This window comes from Danio rerio, chromosome 8, assembly GCF_052040795.2.
Source record: "Danio rerio strain M-AB ecotype USA chromosome 8, GRCz13ab, whole genome shotgun sequence".
NCBI lineage: Eukaryota > Metazoa > Chordata > Actinopteri > Cypriniformes > Danionidae > Danio > Danio rerio.
In genome coordinates this window covers 37,011,047-37,032,804 of record NC_141028.1, presented here as the reverse complement: position 1 = coordinate 37,032,804, position 21,758 = coordinate 37,011,047, and the positions used below count along the sequence as shown (strand labels likewise).

The 21,758-nt window shown below is 38.2% G+C and overlaps 3 protein-coding genes across 12 annotated transcripts in view; 1 reads left to right on the top strand and 2 right to left on the bottom strand.

Annotated features, from left to right (window-relative positions):
• The window catches only part of LOC141375838 (uncharacterized), a 488,480-nt gene that overhangs the window by 38,850 nt on the left and 427,872 nt on the right, over nt 1-21,758 (top strand). For 3 of the 8 annotated variants that reach the window (XR_015944761.1, XR_015944760.1, XR_015944762.1), the window contains 2 exons: nt 7,327-7,388; nt 7,497-8,100. The exons of 4 other annotated variants lie outside the window; for them this stretch is intronic. The gene's annotated coding sequence lies outside the window, so the exon portion shown is untranslated. Of the gene's footprint in view, nt 1-7,326; nt 7,467-7,496; nt 8,101-21,758 lie in introns of those variants that run through there. One more of the 8 variants, XR_015498172.2, reaches the window with a different exon arrangement.
• On the bottom strand, nt 7,467-11,119 carry LOC141375825 (E3 ubiquitin-protein ligase RBBP6-like). Of its 2 annotated transcripts, XM_087265011.1 has the most exons (7): nt 10,772-11,119; nt 10,482-10,578; nt 10,303-10,378; nt 10,068-10,156; nt 9,931-9,991; nt 9,689-9,828; nt 9,335-9,593 (listed from the first exon to the last, which is right to left on the bottom strand). In XM_087265011.1, the coding sequence occupies exons 1-7, from the start codon at nt 10,929-10,931 to the stop codon at nt 9,419-9,421; spliced, it is 798 nt and encodes a 265-aa protein (XP_087121137.1). In that variant the 5' UTR covers nt 10,932-11,119; the 3' UTR covers nt 9,335-9,418. The 2 variants fall into 2 exon arrangements, with proteins under 2 accessions (XP_087121138.1, XP_087121137.1); XM_087265012.1 differs by lacking the exon at nt 9,931-9,991 and having other exon boundaries at nt 7,467-9,593.
• On the bottom strand, nt 16,278-20,948 carry LOC141375834 (E3 ubiquitin-protein ligase RBBP6-like). Of its 2 annotated transcripts, XM_087265066.1 has the most exons (7): nt 20,234-20,948; nt 18,991-19,130; nt 18,701-18,797; nt 18,522-18,597; nt 18,287-18,375; nt 17,908-18,047; nt 16,278-17,812 (listed from the first exon to the last, which is right to left on the bottom strand). In XM_087265066.1, the coding sequence occupies exons 2-6, from the start codon at nt 19,049-19,051 to the stop codon at nt 17,948-17,950; spliced, it is 423 nt and encodes a 140-aa protein (XP_087121192.1). In that variant the 5' UTR covers nt 19,052-19,130; nt 20,234-20,948; the 3' UTR covers nt 16,278-17,812; nt 17,908-17,947. The 2 variants fall into 2 exon arrangements, with proteins under 2 accessions (XP_087121192.1, XP_087121191.1); XM_087265065.1 differs by lacking the exon at nt 20,234-20,948 and having other exon boundaries at nt 17,552-17,812; nt 18,991-19,324.

Below are 21,758 nucleotides of genomic sequence, written 5' to 3'. Positions count from 1 at the left end.
GAAAAGTTAATTTAGGTGAGCCAATATTAAAAATTGCTATAAAGTAACTGTGAAGTGCGGCAACACATCGAATCTGAGGTCTGATCTCATCTCTCTCTCGCTATCATTCAGACATCGAAACGCCACACAGGTCAAGTCGCAAAACTGAGGCTGGTACCAGCTGACAGGTAGAACAGCTGAAGCCTTTGCGAAATCTTTCAAAATACAGCGCTGAAATTAACAGGCACAAATATCTTTGAGCCAGAAAGTCACGCCTTATCTGTCAAAACGCAATTCGAGCCAATAGGAGTTGTGTAGCCTATTAATTATATTAATTCTAATAAAATGAAAACCAAATTAAACTATTCATTGCATTTTTCGATTGATAAAAATATACGTAAACGAAAAAAAATCAAAGGGTGGCTAGTTTGTATTAATGTGTCTTAAAATTAATAAAAATATGCTCAGCCTATTTAAGCTTCACGGTTATATGCTGCGAACCACGTTACTGAACTACAATATCTCCGAGGGAGACTATATAACTCGATAGACAACATTACCTTGAGGGATTTTAAAAACAAAAGGTGTTTTAAAAAAGGAACAACACGCCAATCGGCAACAAATAAAACATCTTGCCAGGGTATGCTGTGTGTAATCCGCCACTGACAGTGACATAAGACACCTGCGCCTGTCAACTGTGCTTGTAAGAGAGCTTAAAGCTTGTATCGATATAACCAAAAAAAGCAAGATCATATAGTTATAAATATTCCATAACAATACTTATCGAAATATTTATACATTTACATGTTGATTATTTTTTTAGCCTGTTAAATAAAATTACTTTTATTTAGCCTGTCTTTAGATTTTTTACACAATGTTTAATTTCTTAACATTTCTTTCTTTTTTATTTAAAGTTTATATATAAAATGAGTGCTAGCTTGTTTAGTTGTGATCATTATGCAAGGATCATATTTCATATTCGGTTTATTCTTCACTAGCCTATAAATTCGTTAATAAGGCTATTTTATAAACGGATTGTTCATAAGGACTAAGCTATTAATATATAATGCAATAGGCTAAATAATACATTAAGAAATTGAAGTCAGGTAGGACAACAAAAGACAACCAAACATGTTCCCCCTGTTAGCAAATGTAACCAAAAAGTATCTTTACGTGCAACAAGCTGCTCATCTGAGGGTGTGTTCAGCACGATGGGGAACATAGTGAGCCCCACAAGATCCCATCTTAAGCCAGAGATGGTCAACATATTGGCCAGGATTCCTCGCAAAGAACAAGTAAACCTCACTGTTAATAAATGCCAATTTACAATGTTTTATTTTTTATTTTTTTTTAAAGACTGTGTCAACCTGTCATTTTTGTAATGTCATTTTGAAAGCTTTTCTTTTATATTTGTTTCTTGTTCATTCGTTTAATCTTATTTAAACTTTGTGCATTTTAATTACTTATCTTGCTATTTTATTTTCTTATTCTTTTAAAAACATTCTAACATTCATCACATTCGTCCATTCAAACAATTTACGCCGAATTGGCAATTCCCGCAAAACTGAAAGTGAAAGTATTATATGCATTTATAAGCTATTTAAAAGCAGAAAGAAAAGAGGAAACCCCGACCCCCACTATGATACCGGTATTACCGGTGTTGTCACATGTCGATTAACCGGTGGGGAAATTTCCTCATCGTCACAACCTTAATTTGAATGATTTTAGATGTGTATATAAAATAGCCTATGTAAAATATTAACATCATCAAATTAATAAAATAATGACAAATTTGAAATAAATGACAGAAAAGTTAATAAAAACAGACATTCTCTAAAAAATGTAAAAATCGCAATATTAAAATGAGTAGATTTTTTTAAAATAAAATGCGTTGATTAACTATTACTATTGGTGTATATATTTTACAGCCAGTCTAGATCTCATTACGTCCTCTCCCGAGTATATAGCCGAAGTTTTTCTTAGTCGTTTACATTAAAGAATCTATTATTTACTTTTTCTCTCTGTATCGCGGCTGAGTGTTCGCTGTCAGCTGAATATAGGCTTAAATTAAATCTAAAAAGCAACTAGCCTGCGAGCTAATATTTGTTTTTTGTTTTTTTCGCATAACAGCCAATTTCAACCGCGAGGAGATACCAACAGCTTGATATGCAACATTTTCTAAAATGTTATTTAGCTCGGAATAAAAACAATTCACAAAAAATGATTTAGTGTGTGTGTTTTTTTAAGATTGGATTAGCCTATTTCACAGTGTGTAAACATTAGAAATAATAATTAGGCTAAAATACAGTAGATTACCCCTTCATTCAGATATATGTCGTTGTTTGGGAAACTCTCCCCTGGTCTAGAAGTTTCTCTTGCTTCTTATCTGCTCCACAAGCGCAGCACGCTTCTTCCTCTGGCTCTGCACCAGGGCTGGGTTTCCCAAACAACAACGTAACTCGCGGCAGAAATATCATAGTACAATGTGTCGTTTGGGAAAAGAACGATGTAGTGACGAGTGTGTCCCAAAACCTGTAGTTTCTCTGTCACAGATCTATTGTTTGACCCACATTAGTTATAACGTAAAATGCCCATAATGATGCTCTAAACGAGGTGGTAACAATTTCTTTAGAGAGAGAGAAAAAAAAAACATTATTTTATTTGCAAATTATATTGTTTTACACAATCACACATTTAAAAAAAATCTATCATAGTTTTGGTGAAAACATGCACTTATATTCCATATTAATTGAAATATATATAACGGCACATATAAGACCTATTTTTGTTTCCTTTACAAATATTATTAAGAATTTCATTTCTAATTTCATATATAAATCATTAATGGTTGTAGGCCTAATTTACAGTAGGCTATTTATTTAGAAATAGAAAAAACTTTTTAATATAATATTAATTATTATTATTATTATTAAAGTAGGATATTGCAAACAATATGCAAAATAAATGCAAACAATATTCCATGACTCCCAATATCAATTGCTACGAGCCTAATATAGAAATTTTAATTAACACGTAGTTCAGTCCATAAGTTGCTGTGAATAGAAACAGCCTATATAAGCCTACATTACCAGAAGTTGGCCTATAGGTAAAAGGTATATAACCGGGGATTTTGTGTCAACCTTGCTTGTGAAATATACTCAAGATATACCCCTGCCCTCATCTCAAACAAAATGTTTGGCTATTAATGAAGCAGCCTGTCTGAGGTGTTAATGGGGCATTGCGCTTTAACCGAAAACAACAACAACCCAAAAGCACTAAATTGGTTACAGGGGTTGCTTCAGAAAATTGCCTAATAATAATAGAAGTAGTAGTAATAATAATAATAATAATAGTAACTACTGGCATGTTTATAACTAAAGTTGTTTTTACTTCGGTTGCACCACATGCTCTTAAGGCAAACCGTAGTTAGTAAGGTCATAAGCTCTCCGTAAAGTCATACATAGTTGCATTAAATCACCTAATATCAAATAAAAAGTGTTTCAATCGTTAAACTGATTTAGAATTCTGCAACTAATGCATCTACATATAACTGTTCTTTGAAAATTTGCTGTGAATGCACACAAATTACACAAAGTTATCAAAACATAAAACTTGATTTTTTAAATATTCTACACGTTAAAGAAAAAATAGCAGGGAGAAAAAACCCAGTCATAAAGAAATGTATGTTAACACAAAACATTTCTTGAAACAAAATTAAACTCTTCATTCACAAACCGAAAGAAATGCGAGATTTAGGAAGAAAATAAGGCTGTGAATAGAGGGAGATCATCGCAAGCTCCTCGATGTAAACTAATCTCACCGTCATCTCTTTTCTACCATTATACATGGGGGGAGGCTGCGGTAAATTTTTAGTTGGAACACAGCGTTAGGTTTAAACTGAGTGAAATGCTGCAACACAGAAATATTTAGTAGTGCGTACATTGTAAATTAGTGTCCCTTTAAGTCACAACTAGGCTTCATTTTAACTTACACACTGCTGGTGCAACTGGCCCCATGTAATCAAAAAAGGCTGCATATTAATAAGTGGGTCGCGGGTTATAATCTAAAAGCTATTGCCAGTCAAACACAGCACAGCCATTACAGCAAAATGGAGAGATTTAAATGTACATATTGCACATATGGAATTATCCACTCACTGCATGTCGTCTACCCTGATAAACATGCTAATTGTCTTATTATTATTAATATTATATTGTATGCACTTATGAAATTAAAGTTTATAGAGCCTGGTTTATACTTCTGCGTTATGATCGGCGTAACCCACGGCACATGCAACCCGCGTAGCTGTTTATTTTACTTCTGCGCAATGTCTCTGTTGGTCTGCATTAACACTTTCAAAACGGTAGTTGGCAGTGAGGTGTTAATGTTCCTCTGTGTTGAGTTTCTTCGCTGTTGTTTTGTTTTTTCTAAACGCTTCCTGAACATGCAAGTGACTCAAACTCGCTCATTTTGAGGCTGGAACCGGCGGACGTGGAACAACTTTAACTATGAGATAAACACAAAACAAAACTTTCTATCCAGAGCTCCTTCATGGGACTCCACACGTGTAAACAATCGCTCTATTGGGCTCGCACCACTCGTACGGCTCTTGGTCCCGCCCCCAGACTTGTCAGCGCTGCCAAGCCGACCAATCACGACCATCAAACAAATCACGACCTTGCGCTCTGTGTCGTTGCGACTTGTAGTTACATTTTTTGAGAGGTGCACATCATCGACGCCGACGGCCAATAAACAATGCTTAAACATTAAAATGTGCTTTTAGAAACTTCAAATATTTATGTTTCTAATATTTAATTATACATTTGCTGTGTTTAATATAGGGGATAGAATAGCATACAGTATATAAAAAAAAATTTTTTTGTCCTTTATACCGAAATAGGCCGGCTATAAGAGGAGGCGCTCTATTAAACAAGCAGAAACAGCACAGACTGTTCACTCTGCATGCATGTGAAAGAAATGAACAGAGAAAAATAAACAGACGATAAATAATAGGCGACTCACCTTACGTGCCGATATGCCCATTTATTTAATTCATAACTGCCACTAATAGCTATGCAAAAGGGAACCTATTTTGAGTGTTTGGCATGTAGTGACAGATTTTCAAATATTTGTAACCTGGCCTATAATAAATAATAATAATTATTGATAAAGCAAGTTATACTGCAATCAGGTGATGTGTTTCATTGACTCGATAACCTTAATATTTTGTAGTGTGTGCTGTGACGCGATTTTCATTTCTTGCAATGTGCGCACGTTTAAGATTTGAGGTAATAACATCGCCATGATAGTCAAAGAAATGTAAACATTCTTTTTACCCCAACACAATTTAATAGGGCGCTATAAAGGCTAAACAACTTCATTCTTATATTTGTTTAATTTTTGCAGCCTGGGGCTATACTTCTCACCATCTATTGTATCTTTTCTAAAGCATACAGTATAGTGTAAAAGCATGTTTATTACTAAGAAAAAAGAAAATGTATTTTTTAATTGATCACATCACATAATCTACTGTAGGCTACATTACACATACAGTAAGGGCTGCTCTATTATGGGAAAAATCATAATCACGATTATTTTTGTCATAATTGCAAACAAGATTATTCAAAACGATTTTTCAGCTGAAGTCAAAATTATTAGCGCTCCTGTGAATTTTTTATTTATATTTTTTTAATAAATATTTCCAAAAGGATGTTTAACAAATTCAGGATTTTTTTTACAGTATTTTCTATAATATTTTTTTTCTTCTGGAGGAAGTCTTATTTGTTTTATTTTGGCTAGAATAAAAGCAGGTTTAAATATTTTGAAACCTATTTTAAGGTCAATATTAATGACTTGCCCAATTATCCTAATTAAGCCTTTGAATTGTACTTTAATCTGAATGCTTGTACTTTGAAAAATATATAGTAAAGTATGTGCTGTCATCATAACAAAGATGAATGAAATCAGTTATAAAAAATTAGTTATTAAAACTATTATGTTTAGAAATGGGTTGAAAAAAAATCTTCTTTCCATTAAACAGAAATTGGTGGAAAATGGTTGCTAATAATTCAGGAGGGCTAATAATTCGGATTTCAACTGTATATATGCAGTTATTTTCCTCCCTGTAAATGAGCAAAGGGAAATATGTACAATAGAATAAAAATATGAAACAAACTGTGCTTTAAGCATCTTATAAATGAATAAATGATCACTGAACACAGCATTTTGACACCTATTTGACCATTAAAACGCTCACAGTAAGATAACTTTAGATGTGTGTACTCTGCTCGTCTAGCCTAAGTGCACACACACAGCAGCATGTACAAATCAGATTATGAAAAATGATGAAGAGCATGCTTTTCCTTTTATCCTTTATTTTTAGTTTTTTTTTTGTTTTTGTTTTTATTTACACATTTTTTTAAGTGGTGAGGACAATATTCACTGGTTCCCCCCTCCTGTATAATAATTAAATGTTACATTTTTAAGAACTTCACAAATAGCCTAAATAACACTTTTCAGTATCAGTGATAATATAAATAGTAACTAATAATAATAATGATAATAATAAAAAGAAGAACAAAAAATATTAGCCTATTGATAACAATATAAGTGAGATGTTGAGGAAAAAACAGCGTAGGCTACTAACTCTCCACTGTTTTTGGTAAATTATTTGACAGAAAAGCTAACATGCTGACACATTGTCTGGATTAAGCAGACCTAGTTGGAGTCGCAATGTTTCCAGCAGCACTCAATACACGTTCAGACTTTCTATCGCAGTGCTTGTAGCGCAAATGCACAAATGCTTTTTCCTATGCTACATTTCTCGTCAATGTCTTCCATTTATCACTTTCTCTTTTGTATCTGGCCATTTTTAAATAGGGCTCTGCGATATCTGGCTGACAAAAAAATCAAAAAATAAATTTTAATTTTTATAATTTTATATATTTTTATTTTATTTTTTGTGCTCATAATATTGACCTTTGCAGTTTTTACCTTTTTATTATTCAGCTAAACTAAAAAACGGAAGACTTTCTCCAGTGGAAAAATATAATAGGGAATATTATGAAATTATTGATTGCCTTTTTTTAAAATTAAGAAAAGTCTTTACATGGAAAGGTCATATCACTTTCAATAGTCCACAATGATTCAAAGCAGCTACTGAAAGTTATACTCGCATATGTTGCTGTTAAATCATGTAGTTGTGTGATGTATAACCATGGTGTAAGTGCACACCTAAGGATTAACCGTTTTTCCAAGAAAGAGACTTTTAAACGATATTGATGAACAGTTGATATGATCTATTAAAAGTCAGTGATGCTAACAGTTAATCATCTTGTTTGCTTTCAGGCTCTAGCACTGGCAGAACAACCTACATGAGAAGACCATGGACAAAAGCAGACGTGAAGGCTGTAATGAGTTCAAAAGACTGATTATTATTATACACATTTTCATTTTTTTTCCTTGTCACAGAGTGACAATATTTAACCATTTTCAAACCCACTTCTGTTCCATGCCAGTGCTTCACAGTCCATCATCACTCTAGGGTAGTCTCTACATTGCTCTACAGTTTGCCTCTGCTTCTCAACCCATGTCTGCCACTACTCCACAGTCTGGTACTGCTCCACAGTCCAGGTCCACGTCTGCTTCATGAGCCTGGGCAATACCCATCACACAAAAATACATAACCCACAAATGCAGTCCCTCAGACTAAACATTTACAACAGTGTTGAGTAGCAAAAAGACATGTTTTTTGTTTTTTATTTACATGTTTGAAAATGGTCAAATATTGTCACTGTGACAAAAAAGTGAAAATGTGTATGATATTAATTAGTCACATTATAACACATTATATTACTGTCACATTACGAAATTTAGTTTTTAATCTGTTTTGTGTTCATATCATTCTGTATGTATCATTCAATTTGTGGAATCAAACTTTTATGTCTAGTTTTATCTTTTTTTCTTTTTATCTATCTTTTTATCTATTTTTATCCATCTATTTTTTGTTCTTGTCAGAGCGATAATAGTTGATGCATTTCATAATAAAATGTATATACATGTTTAGTTCCCCTGCTGTTTTCCTGGACTTCAAAAGTAAAATAAAAAAAGTTTATTTTTTTATTTCTGTCATTGAGTGGCAATGTTTTGTATTTGACAGTATTCTAGTGCACTACCATGTTGTGTTCTAGTATAAATATTTAAATTTGAAAAAGAATAATCTGTTGAACGACTTAATTAAATTTTAAAATACCATTAGTTTGTTTATAAGCTGTAATCATTCATTCATTCATTTTCTTTTCGGCTTAACCCCTTTATTTATCAGGGGTTTCCACAGTGAAATGAACCACCAACTTATCCAGAATATGTTTTACGTTGCGGTTGTTCTTCCAGCTGCAACCCATCACTGGAAAACATCCATACACACTCATACACACACACTACGGACAATTTAGTGTATTCAATCCCCTGTACCGCTTGTCTTTGGACTGTGGGGGAAACCGGAGCACCTGGAGGAAACCCACTCCAACACAGAGAACATGCAAACTCCACACAGAGTTCACAGAGGGGAACATTTGTGTTCTGGCCAAGTAAAAGAATAAAATAATGAATATGTTATCGTACAGTTGTGCTTCTGGTTGTTCATGGTTGAAGGTTCTTTGCCAATTATGTTCTTTTTTTATCTGAAGTTGCCTTTCAAAATATCTACTGTCCTATAAAATAAGAGCAAAGGCCCTTAAACAATTAACTCTTCATACTTTAATGTTAAAATGCTGTCTTTTTCAGGTTATTGTTCAACAGTACATTAAACAGATTGTTTAACTGATACAACACAATAAGCCTACAGAATTGTTAAATCAAAAGTGTATTATAAGCAAAATAGTATTTTGTCATTTAAGAAGTGACAGGCAGAACCTTAGCAACTGAGATGGGTTTAGCAGGTGTCTAGCTGAGGAAAGCCAGAGTCTGTTCTGTTGTCACCCTTACTGCAATAGCAGAATAGTGTGATATGTAAAATGTGTTAATCAGTCCTTTTAAACCATGAAGGGGCTAGGTTTGTGTGTAACATGTAAACACCTTGTAAACCATGATTTTGTCTGTCCCCATAAGCCTGTGAAATGTCACATAGTTAATTTGAGTGTGTTGTGAAACTAAAATTGCTGTTTTTAAGCGTTGTTTGCCTTTTGTAGCTCAAATAAAAAATTTTGGCACAAGTTTTATGTTCGTAGGATGTTGGCAAAGGTATGTCCCCGTAAACCACCAAAAAGTCACATTGACCTCATAAACCATGTATGCCTGTATGTGTGTGTGTGTGTTGCACTGCTGGAGTGAAGGTTAACCAGTCCACACAGTTCATGCGGCTATAATCTTTATTATCTTTTATTAATAAACTATGTACAATATTTACACGTCGGCTCCAGGTCTCTTGGATGAAGGTCTCTCAGCGACGTGGTCTCTTCTGGTCGCCGCGCGTCTCTGGTGAAGATGGGGAGCGGGACCGTTTCCCTCCGGCGTCCCGGACCGAAGATGCCGCACCTGCTGAGGACGAGGAGGGCAAAGGCTCGGTCTGGCAGGAGAAGGACGGCCTCTTTCTCTTCTCAGCAGCATAGGCCTCACTGAACAGATCGAGCGCAAACACACACAAGCAGACATCATGTGAGATTTGGACAAACACTAGAACATGCGGCTATGCCAAGTACAGTTTACTCACGCGTCTATGATGGGAATGACGTATCTGCCGCTGCCGTCTATCATGACTCCCTTTCGGTCTGGGTCGTCCACCTCCAACAGGAAGCTGCGGGGAATCCCTGTGCTCTTCCAGATGCGCTTGTGCGGCGCGGAGCGGCTGCCCTGTGAATTGAGGAGTGACAGTCAAACTCTGAGCAAACAATCTGACTGATGAGGACAAGAGCTCAAGTTCACAGCAACCGTGAGCTTGGAAAACCCAGTTACCACATTAGTGGGGCAGTGCCTAATGTGGTGTCCCGGGATCCCAAGCAGCCTCATGGCCTCACTAGTGAACATCAGAACCATGAGAATCAGCTCAGACATCTCTCACAAAGCAAACCTGTCAGTGTCTGAACGCTCACCTGCTGGAGTAGTAGCACAGGCTGGACTGGTACATCACCGCTTTCAGCTTGTCCTCCTCTGACGCCTTTGCCTCAGCCAGATTCTCAGTCTGTTTCACAGGCATTTGCACATTTGAATCTTTTTCACCCTCAACCCTTCAAACAATCTCAAATCTCCCTAAGAAGCTGAGTGCGTGTGCGTATATTGTGTGCTTTACATTGCGTTTTGCTATTGTGCTATTCATTTGTTCAATACCTTCAACAACTGCTCCAGTGAGAGGAGTGAAGGATCAGCTCTAGGTGAAGGTTCACGCCAGCGTCCAGCTTGATGTCTGCAAAACAAAGGAGCTGGTGTGACTAAAACACCAGGGACAGACCAGGAGTCTTCATATAACATCTAACAGAGGACGCGTGTGCTCATTTCACAGCACTTACCCAACAAATCTTCTGTTTGAGGACTTCAGTCCCGCCGCAGGGATCCGTCTGATGATGACCGACGTGTTTTTAGGGATGAGAGCATCATCTGTGTATTCTGACAGCAAAATAAAATCAGAATCAGCACATAATTATGGAGCACGGTATACTTTGAGAGCCATTAGCCTTTTAAAACAGTCAAAACATCCCTACATGTCAGCATCAGCACCACCTTACAGCTTCCAGAAGTGTCTGATGTAACGCATCTAATGTTAGCGTAGAACAGTTGAAGTGTCTTTTCCTCAACTCACCTTCATCAGTCTGGGCGTTGCTGATCTTCAGCTGGCAGAACTTCAGCCTCTTGCTCCTCATGATCTGCCGCTTCAGCTCCCCCGCGCTGATGTTGAGGCCTTCAAACTGGAGCGAGTCGTAGGTGAGTCGACTCTGGAACCTGTAGTGAACACAAGACATACTGAACACAAACACAAAGCACAGCGTAATAAAAAGGGTCAAACCTGAGTGATGGGAACAGCAGGCGATCAATCGACGTATCCAACGATCAATAATCTGGAAAAATTGTCACGGAGGACGCAGAGATCAGATGCCAATCGACACAGCGAGATTCAAACAACACCCACAGGACGGTTGTCATGGATGCTGATGATGAACACGTGACGCATGCGCTGTACAACTTCCGGCAATATTATTATTAATATTAATTTTATTGATAGTAGTAGTAAAATCATTGCGATAAGTATAATAAAATAAACAGCAGAACAGTTGGCCATCTCTGAATAATACACAGCGACGTTTCCCTGCACGAACGATTCAGGCCTTCGCCAAGAAGACTCGGGTGAGTCGATGATTCAGGGATTGATTCAACTGTCCGTTCATCCTATTGGCTTCTTTGGCTGAATGAATCGTTCAATGCTTTACTCAAATAAAGCGGCCTCTTGCTGCCACCTATTGGGGGTTTGCTTTTTTGTTTTCAAAAGTACTTTGACACTTTTTTAAAGGCACCTTTAAGTTCATTTTTGCACAAAAGCTCGTCTCTGTGCGTTCCAAATGGTTTGAAATTTCCTTAGCACATGGTTTTCTTGATGCGTTTGAAATTTTCAATGTAAATCCACTCGTACTTGCATTTGATCTTTATTATGCCTTAAAATCAAAACTATACTAAAGGTGTCTTATCCAAATGCAGATTTTCATTCAAAACGTTATGACAGAACCATATTACTTTACAGTGGCCCATGGATATATATATATATATATATATATATATATATATATATATATATATATATATATATATATATATATGTGTGTGTGTGTGTGTGTGTGTGTGTTGCTTGTTTCTTATTTACCCATGCAGTGACTTTTAGGCATAAATACTATGTAGGCTTGCTAAAGGGTTGCATGAGAAATGTCATCATCGTGAGAGCTTGACTTTTTTTTTGTCGCTGCCTTTAGTTGTGGTGAAATGAGATGCATCATGTCGTTTATCTGTTTGTGCAGTCTGTACCTTCATTTCTGAATCGTGTGGCATCGTACTTGAAGCCAAGTCATTTAGCCCAAGGCATAGTTGTCTTAGAATGAGTAGTTTGCTGATCAAATTCCACATTTTGATGAGGCAAAACACATCTTGGATGTTTTAATTACTATTTTAGGTGAAAAACAAAACAATGAGATTTGTGTAAAATCTAAAGTTAACCAAGTCCAGCCCGCCATCTTGTCCTGCCTCTCAGTTCTCTTAAGCCTTGGGCCGGCTCTGTGAAGTGGCCTCTTTTGGGCTCATCATTGAAGACCGGACGAGCTGCAACATTTCGTTCTGCCAGGTTCTGGGAGTAGATGAGCATGTCATCGGTCTAGACTATGGTCAACTTGTGAAGTTACTCATACACCTCCGCTCATGGCATATTACCATTAAAATGAAACTTTTCCAGCAGAATATGACGCTCTAAAAAAAAAAACTCCATCGGCACTGGTATCTATGAAAAACACGACTGAGCACTAATGGTACACTCAACAATTTACACTGACATTTGAAGGATCACCTGACATTATTCAATTCAATTCAATTCAGCTTTATTTGTATAGCGCTTTTACAATGTAGATTGTGTCAAAGCAGCTTCACATAAATGGTCATAGTAACTGGAACAGTGTGGTTCAGTAACTGGAACAGTGTAGTTCAGTTTTTAGTGTTTAAGTTCAGTTCAGTTTAGCTCAGTTCAGTGTGATTTAATCATTACTGAGAGTTTAAACACTGAAGAGCCAATTCATCGATGCGTAGCTCTACCAATCCTGAACCATGCGAGGCAGTGGCGACAGCGGAGAGGGAAAAAAAACTTCACCTGATGGGAGTGAAGAAAAAAAACCTTGAGAGAACCAGACTCAGTTGGGCACGACCATTTTAATTTCTCCGCTGGCCAAAAGTCTAGTGCAGAACTTCATTCGTCGTGGTTTAGGCTGGAAGATGGCCTCCGCGAAGACTCGTCTGTCCCTGGAGCGTCGCTGGAATCAGACTCATGTTCTCCACTCCCCACGACCATCAGCGCAGCAGCAGCTCAGGATATGGCCTGGTCCCGGATATGGAATCCTTGGGATCATCACGTCGCTGGTCTTGGATCCAATCAGTGACTCCGCATAATCTGAGGACCTCGGGATGAGTATCCGCAGGTGAAAATAGAGAATAAAGAAAATAATTAGCGTAGCTGCTGTTCATAGTGTATATAAGCAAGATGTAGAAGCCAGTGTGGAACCCGCTAGGTGATGCATTGAGTGTATGCTTTACTAAACAGATAGGTCTTTAATCTAGTTTTGAACTGGGAGAGTGTGTCTGAGCCTCGGACGTTATCAGGAAGGCTATTCCAGAGTGTAGGAGCCATGAAAGAGAAGGCTCGACCTCCTTTACTTGATTTTGCTATTCTAGGTACTACCAGAAGCCCTGAAATTTGAGATCTTAAAGAGCGAGTTGGTTTGTAGCGAGACAGAAGGTTGGTTAGATTAACAGGAGCTAGATTATTTAGAGCTTTATAGGTGAGAAGTAATATTTTAAATTCAATACGAAACTTAACAGGCAGCCAGTGTAAGGAGGATAAAATTGGGGTTATATGATCATATTTTCTAGACCTGGTCAGAACTCTGGCTGCTGCATTTTGTACTAATTGAAGTTTGTTAATAGAGGATGCTGGGCAGCCAGCAAATAGAGCATTACAGTAATCCAGTCTTGAAGTCATAAAAGCATGGACTAGCTTTTCTGCATCTGAGATGGATAGCATATTTCGTAATTTAGCGATATTTCTCAGATGAAAGAAGGCAGTTTTAGTGACATGGGATATATGGTTTTTAAAAGTTAGATTGCTGTCAAATATGACACCCAAATCTTTTATAGTAGAGCTAAAGCTAACTTTGTATCCTTCTAATTGTAAATTGAGTTGCGAGATCTGCTGTGTGCAAGATTTAGGCCCAATAAGTAACAATTCTGTTTTGTCGGAGTTTAAGAGAAGAAAATTGTTGGTCATCCAGTCTTTGATGTCTTTGATACACTCAGTTAGTTTAGAAAGTTTAGACGTCTCGTCAGGTTTAGTTGAAATATATAATTGAGTATCATCTGCATAGCAGTGAAAGCTGATCCCATGTCTTCTAATAATGTCTCCCAGAGGTAGCATATAAATTGTAAACAGTAAAGGGCCTAAAACTGATTGAGGCACCCCATACTTTACTGGGCAGATTTGTGAAGGCTGTCCATTAAGATTCACAAACTGGTAGCGGTCAGTTAAGTATGACTTAAACCATTGTATAGCCTGTCCCTGGACACCTGTAGACTTTAAGCGATTTATGAGGATATTGTGGTCTATGGTATCAAATGCCGCACTAAGATCGAGTAAAACTAATAGCGAGACGCACCCTCGGTCAGCAGTTAAGAGTAAATCGTTGGTTATTTTCACTAAGGCGGTTTCTGTACTGTGGTGAGCCCTGAAACCTGACTGAAACACTTCAAAAATATTGTTCGTCTGCAGAAAAGAGCATAATTGAGTGGAAACAACTTTTTCTAGTATTTTAGACATAAATGGAAGATTTGAAATAGGCCTATAGTTAGCTAAGTTGTTGGTGTCTAGTTGCGGTTTCTTAATAATAGGCTTAATAACAGCTAGCTTGTAAGAGTTTGGAACATGGCCTATAGATAAAGAAGAGTTGATAATGTTAAGAAGAGGTTCTCCTATAGCAGGTAGCAGCTCTTTCAGTAATTTTGTTGGAATTGAGTCCAGCATACACGTAGCTGGTTTAGAGCTATTTATAATTTTTACTAACTCTTCATGTTCTATGATTTTGAAGCAGTGTAGGTTATTATTATGATTTAATGAAATATTTACAGGATTTGGAGTATAAGCCGGTGCAGAAAGTTTGGCATCTCCTATTTTTTGTCTAAAGCCTTCTATTTTATTACTGAAAAAATTCATGAAGTAATCACTACTTATTTGCGGTGGAGTAGTTTGTTCCAAGGATGACCGATTATTAGCTAATTTATAGATGGTGTTAAATAAAAATCTAGGATTGTTATGATTATTTTCTATCAGTTTGCGCAGGTGTTCGGTCCTGGCAGATTTTAGAGCCCTCCTATAGCTGGACATACTGTCTTTGTACGCAATTCTAAAGACCTCTAAATTAGTTTTTTTCCATTTACGTTCCAGGGCGCGGGTTGCTGTTTTGAGCGCACGAGTATGACTATTATACCATGGTATAGTTTTAATCTCTCTAGCCTTTTTTAATTTGATGGGTGCCACAGTATTTAGTGTGCTAGTAAAGATGGCATCCATACTGCTGGTTACTACATCAAGATCATTTGAGTTTGCGGGTGCATTACGAAATAGAGAAAGATCAGGTAAGTTATTGATAAATTCATCTTTAGTTGACGGAACAATAGTTCTACCAGGGCGGAGTATTGGAGCGGGTTTGCTGATTTCAGGTAAACACAGCTTATATAGTAAGAGGTAGTGATCTGTAATATCATCACTTTGTGGTATAATGTCTACGTCAATAACCTCGATTCCATAAGACAGAATTAGATCTAATGTATGCTTTAAGCGATGGGTTGGGCCCACAACGTTTTGCTTTATCCCAAGTGAGTGTATTAAATCCATAAACGCGAGTCCTAATGTATCATTAGCGTCATCTATGTGGATGTTAAAGTCACCTACAATTAGCATTTTATCAGTTTTGACTAGTAAGTCAGAAATAAAATCAGAAAATTCTTTTAGAAATTTGACATAGGGTCCTGGGGGTCTATATATGGTGATTAAAGCGAGAGATAACATAGGTTTTTGTATAGTATCTGGAAGCTGAACATTAAGCGATAATACTTCAAAGGAGCTAAACATAAGTCCGTTTCTCTGTTTAATATTAAGGAAATCACTAAAGATTGATGCAACTCCACCACCACGACCAGTTTGACGAGCCTCATGTTTATATAAGAATCCTGGAGGAGTTGCTTCATTTAAGCTAATATAGTCATTTTGTTTCAGCCAGGTTTCAGTGAGACAGAGTGCATTAAGATTGTTTGACGCTGGAGGAACATCAAATTTTAACACGGAAGAGTTTTTTTTGTCTCTCTCAAATTAAAGCAATATTTCTTAATCTTGTTTTGTTTTTTTTGTTTTTTTACTGTACAGTTGCCCCAGGTGTTTATCAGGTGTGATGCCTGCTCATCTGACCTTTGACCTCGGCACTCAACTGCTGCCAGTTTTCTTTCAATGCCATGAGATTTCTGAATTCTACATGCAGGAACCGATGCATTCTTTTTTTTCCTTTTTTCTTTTTAAACAAAACAGATATGGCAGACACGGCCAAACATTGAAACTTTGGAGGGCATTGAGGGAAAAAAAAAAGCACAATATCATCAAGGGGAATAAAAGGTTTAATCAAAGCGTGCGTTTACACACGTTCATTTAAATATGGACAAAACCAACATTGGGTTATTTTTGTTATTAGATTTAAAATGCACGGACCCTATTTGACCCAGTGTTCATATATACATATGTTTTTATGAATGAATATTTTTGCATATAAAAGATAATAAAAGACTGACTAGACAGATTAGATAGTTTAATAGACAGATTGACACGTGTAGTCATTCGTTCCTGTGTATTTGATGACTAGCTTCCAGCAGTATCTGGCTGCAGACTTGCATGCAATCTGAGACACAAAGCACTCAGCGGAGCTAGTGAGGTCACTGTGAGAGGCGGGGTTAGGGGTGCACACTCACTGACAGCCTAGATTTAGCCTGGTTTTAACCAAGCCGTCTATTAGACTTTTAACCCTTATGTATTGTTCATATTGTTCAAGTGGCTGTTTTTGCCCCCAATGACCTCCATTATAACTAAACTTGTTTTAATTGCAAAGCCATGACACCAGATAGTAACTCATTCTTTATTGTTGGTGGTTTCCCTGTTGGGATGAGATAAAATGAGTCATTTTTACTTTTGATGGTCAGTTGGCACCTTTAAACACCCCAAAAAAATGCTTGCTGGGATGGTACCAAGAGGCTGTGCTCACTTCTGGACAGAGGGGGTGTAGACTTGCAGCTAGTGCCGATAAGAGGTGCAGACGCTGAGGCTGTTCTGTATGCGAGTGTTGAGGTTTTGAAACATCAGCTGACAACGTGTAGGTAGAGAGTAGCAGGTTCTGGGAGTAGATGAGCTTGTCACCGGTGTAGACTTTGACCGACTTGTGAAGTTACTCACAAGACCTCCGCTTATGGGACATTACCATTCAAATGAACCGTTTCCAGCAGAATATGACGCTTTAAAAAACTCCATCGGCACTGGTAACTATGAAAAACACGACTGAGCACTAATAGTGTACTCAACACTTTACACTGACATTTGAAGGATCACCTGACATTAAAGACTGAAGTAAGAACGCTGAAAAAAACCCATCAGATTTTAGCCCAGAAGAGTTTCTCTTTTCCTAAATTAAAGCAAAACTTCATAATATTGTGTTTATGAATTCATTCGTGTGTGTGTGTGTGTGTGTGTGTGTGTGTATGTGTGTGTTGCACTGCTGGAGTGAAGGTTAACCAGTCCACACAGTTCATGCGGCTATAATCTTTATTATCTTTTATTAATAAACTATGTACAATATTTACACGTCGGCTCCAGGTCTCTTGGATGAAGGTCTCTCAGCGACGTGGTCTCTTCTGGTCGCCGCGCGTCTCTGGTGAAGATGGGGAGCGGGACCGTTTCCCTCCGGCGTCCCGGACCGAAGATGCCGCACCTGCTGAGGACGAGGAGGGCAAAGGCTCGGTCTGGCAGGAGAAGGACGGCCTCTTTCTCTTCTCAGCAGCATAGGCCTCACTGAACAGATCGAGCGCAAACACACACAAGCAGACATCATGTGAGATTTGGACAAACACTAGAACATGCGGCTATGCCAAGTACAGTTTACTCACGCGTCTATAATGGGAATGACGTATCTGCCGCTGCCGTCTATCATGACTCCCTTTCGGTCTGGGTCGTCCACCTCCAACAGGAAGCTGCGGGGAATCCCTGTGCTCTTCCGGATGCGCTTGTGCGGCGCGGAGCGGCTGCCCTGTGAATTGAGGAGTGACAGTCAAACTCTGAGCAAACAATCTGACTGATGAGGACAAGAGCTCAAGTTCACAGCAACCGTGAGCTTGGAAAACCCAGTTACCACATTAGTGGGGCAGTGCCTAATGTGGTGTCCCGGGATCCCAAGCAGCCTCATGGCCTCACTAGTGAACATCAGAACCATGAGAATCAGCTCAGACATCTCTCACAAAGCAAACCTGTCAGTGTCTGAACGCTCACCTGCTGGAGTAGTAGCACAGGCTGGACTGGTACATCACCGCTTTCAGCTTGTCCTCCTCTGACGCCTTTGCCTCAGCCAGATTCTCAGTCTGTTTCACAGGCATTTGCACATTTGAATCTTTTTCACCCTCAACCCTTCAAACAATCTCAAATCTCCCTAAGAAGCTGAGTGCGTGTGCGTATATTGTGTGCTTTACATTGCGTTTTGCTATTGTGCTATTCATTTGTTCAATACCTTCAACAACTGCTCCAGTGAGAGGAGTGAAGGATCAGCTCTAGGTGAAGGTTCACGCCAGCGTCCAGCTTGATGTCTGCAAAACAAAGGAGCTTGTGTGACTAAAACACCAGGGACAGACCAGGAGTCTTCATATAACATCTAACAGAGGACGCGTGTGCTCATTTCACAGCACTTACCCAACAAATCTTCTGTTTGAGGACTTCAGTCCCGCCGCAGGGATCCGTCTGATGATGACCGACGTGTTTTTAGGGATGAGAGCATCATCTGTGTATTCTGACAGCAAAATAAAATCAGAATCAGCACATAATTATGGAGCACGGTATACTTTGAGAGCCATTAGCCTTTTAAAACAGCCAAAACATCCCTACATGTCAGCATCAGCACCACCTTACAGCTTCCAGAAGTGTCTGATGTAACGCATCTAATGTTAGCGTAGAACAGTTGAAGTGTCTTTTCCTCAACTCACCTTCATCAGTCTGGGCGTTGCTGATCTTCAGCTGGCAGAACTTCAGCCTCTTGCTCCTCATGATCTGCCGCTTCAGCTCCCCCGCGCTGATGTTGAGGCCTTCAAACTGGAGCGAGTCGTAGGTGAGTCGACTCTGGAACCTGTAGTGAACACAAGACATACTGAACACAAACACAAAGCACAGCGTAATAAAAAGGGTCAAACCTGAGTGATGGGAACAGCAGGCGATCAATCGACGTATCCAACGATCAATAATATCGATAATCTGGAAAAATTGTCACGGAGGACGCAGAGATCAGATGCCAATCGACACAGCGAGATTCAAACAACACCCACAGGACGGTTGTCATGGATGCTGATGATGAACACGTGACGCATGCGCTGTACAACTTCCGGCAATATTATCATTACTAATATTAATTTTATTGATAGTAGTAGTAAAATCATTGCGATAAGTATAATAAAATAAACAGCAGAACAGTTGGCCATCTCTGAATAATACACAGCGACGTTTCCCTGCACGAACGATTCAGGCCTTCGCCAAGAAGACTCGGGTGAGTCGATGATTCAGGGATTGATTCAACTGTCCGTTCATCCTATTGGCTTCTTTGGCTGAATGAATCGTTCAATGCTTTACTCAAATAAAGCGGCCTCTTGCTGCCACCTATTGGGGGTTTGCTTTTTTGTTTTCAAAAGTACTTTGACACTTTTTTAAAGGCACCTTTAAGTTCATTTTTGCACAAAAGCTCGTCTCTGTGCGTTCCAAATGGTTTGAAATTTCCTTAGCACATGGTTTTCTTGATGCGTTTGAAATTTTCAATGTAAATTCACTCGTACTTGCATTTGATCTTTATTATGCCTTAAAATCAAAACTATACTAAAGGTGTCTTATCCAAATGCAGATTTTCATTCAAAACGTTATGACAGAACCATATTACTTTACAGTGGCCCATGGATATATATATATATATATATATATATATATATATATATATATATATATATATATATATATATATATATATATATATATATATATATATATATATATGTGTGTGTGTGTGTGTTGCTTGTTTCTTATTTACCCATGCAGTGACTTTTAGGCATAAATACTATGTAGGCTTGCTAAAGGGTTGCATGAGAAATGTCATCATCGTGAGAGCTTGACTTTTTTTTTGTCGCTGCCTTTAGTTGTGGTGAAATGAGATGCATCATGTCGTTTATCTGTTTGTGCAGTCTGTACCTTCATTTCTGAATCGTGTGGCATCGTACTTGAAGCCAAGTCATTTAGCCCAAGGCATAGTTGTCTTAGAATGAGTAGTTTGCTGATCAAATTCCACATTTTGATGAGGCAAAACACATCTTGGATGTTTTAATTACTATTTTAGGTGAAAAACAAAACAATGAGATTTGTGTAAAATCTAAAGTTAACCAAGTCCAGCCCGCCATCTTGTCCTGCCTCTCAGTTCTCTTAAGCCTTGGGCCGGCTCTGTGAAGTGGCCTCTTTTGGGCTCATCATTGAAGACCGGACGAGCTGCAACATTTCGTTCTGCCAGGTTCTGGGAGTAGATGAGCATGTCATCGCTCTAGACTATGGTCAACTTGTGAAGTTACTCATACACCTCCGCTCATGGCATATTACCATTAAAATGAAACTTTTCCAGCAGAATATGACGCTCTAAAAAAAAAAACTCCATCGGCACTGGTAACTATGAAAAACACGACTGAGCACTAATGGTACACTCAACAATTTACACTGACATTTGAAGGATCACCTGACATTAAAGGGGTGGTCCAGAATGTTATTTTAAAGGCTTGGTTGTGTTAATAAGATGCAAAGCAATGTGTGCTCATGTTTAACTTGAAGGAAATCGTGTTATTTTTTCATAAATCTCACTTTGATTATACACAGCTACTCAGCTAACATGAAAACGACTGTCATATTTCCTAGTTCCTCTAAAAGGCCCACCCTCAAGTGACTCTGATTGGTCATCATCATAATATGCTGTGATACGCCGATCGGCTTCACGTCACGCCCTGACAAGCACGCGCGTTTTGTGTAAACAGTCAGTCAATCAGTCAGTCAACACGTGTCTGTAACGAGTGAAAATGGGATGCGGCTCCTTTAACTGTTTCTGTGCCTTTTAGTGTGTTTATGCGTGTATACGATGAAGTATTTGTAACACGAGAAGCGCATGTGCGCGGGAGAGATTTTTATTGTTCTTTTTCTCTCATGCTCGGATTAAGTTATTTTCTGTGGTGACAGAATAAAGCACAAGATGTGAGAAGAGACCTTTGTGAGCCTGGATTGATTTGTTTTTGATGTTACACTCCAGTTGGGAAATCATTGCTGTATTTTTTTTTAAATCAATGCGTTACAGGACGTCTTTCATGCATATGCGGAATATGCCTGTGTAAGTAACATGAATCGTTCACATATCTTTTGCGACTTTATTGTCCGAGTTGTAAAACGCATAGCATAGCTGCCTATAGAGAGAAACTCTGCCGTCTCCCACAGAGAGACGCAGGTGCTGGCCAAGAGTGCGTGTATGTGTATGTGTGTGTGTGCGTTTACAGCCGTTTGATAAATATAGATTTGTAACGTTAGCTAAGTCGTTAGCGGTTACCATAATTTCCCGTTGTTTACATCTTTGCTACAACACACCGTTAAAGTTAGACACTGTACATGTCATGATCAATTTTAACAAATAAAAACACTTACAGGTCATGACTCAGAGTTCACAGCGTCTCCTTGCTCCATCTTTGAG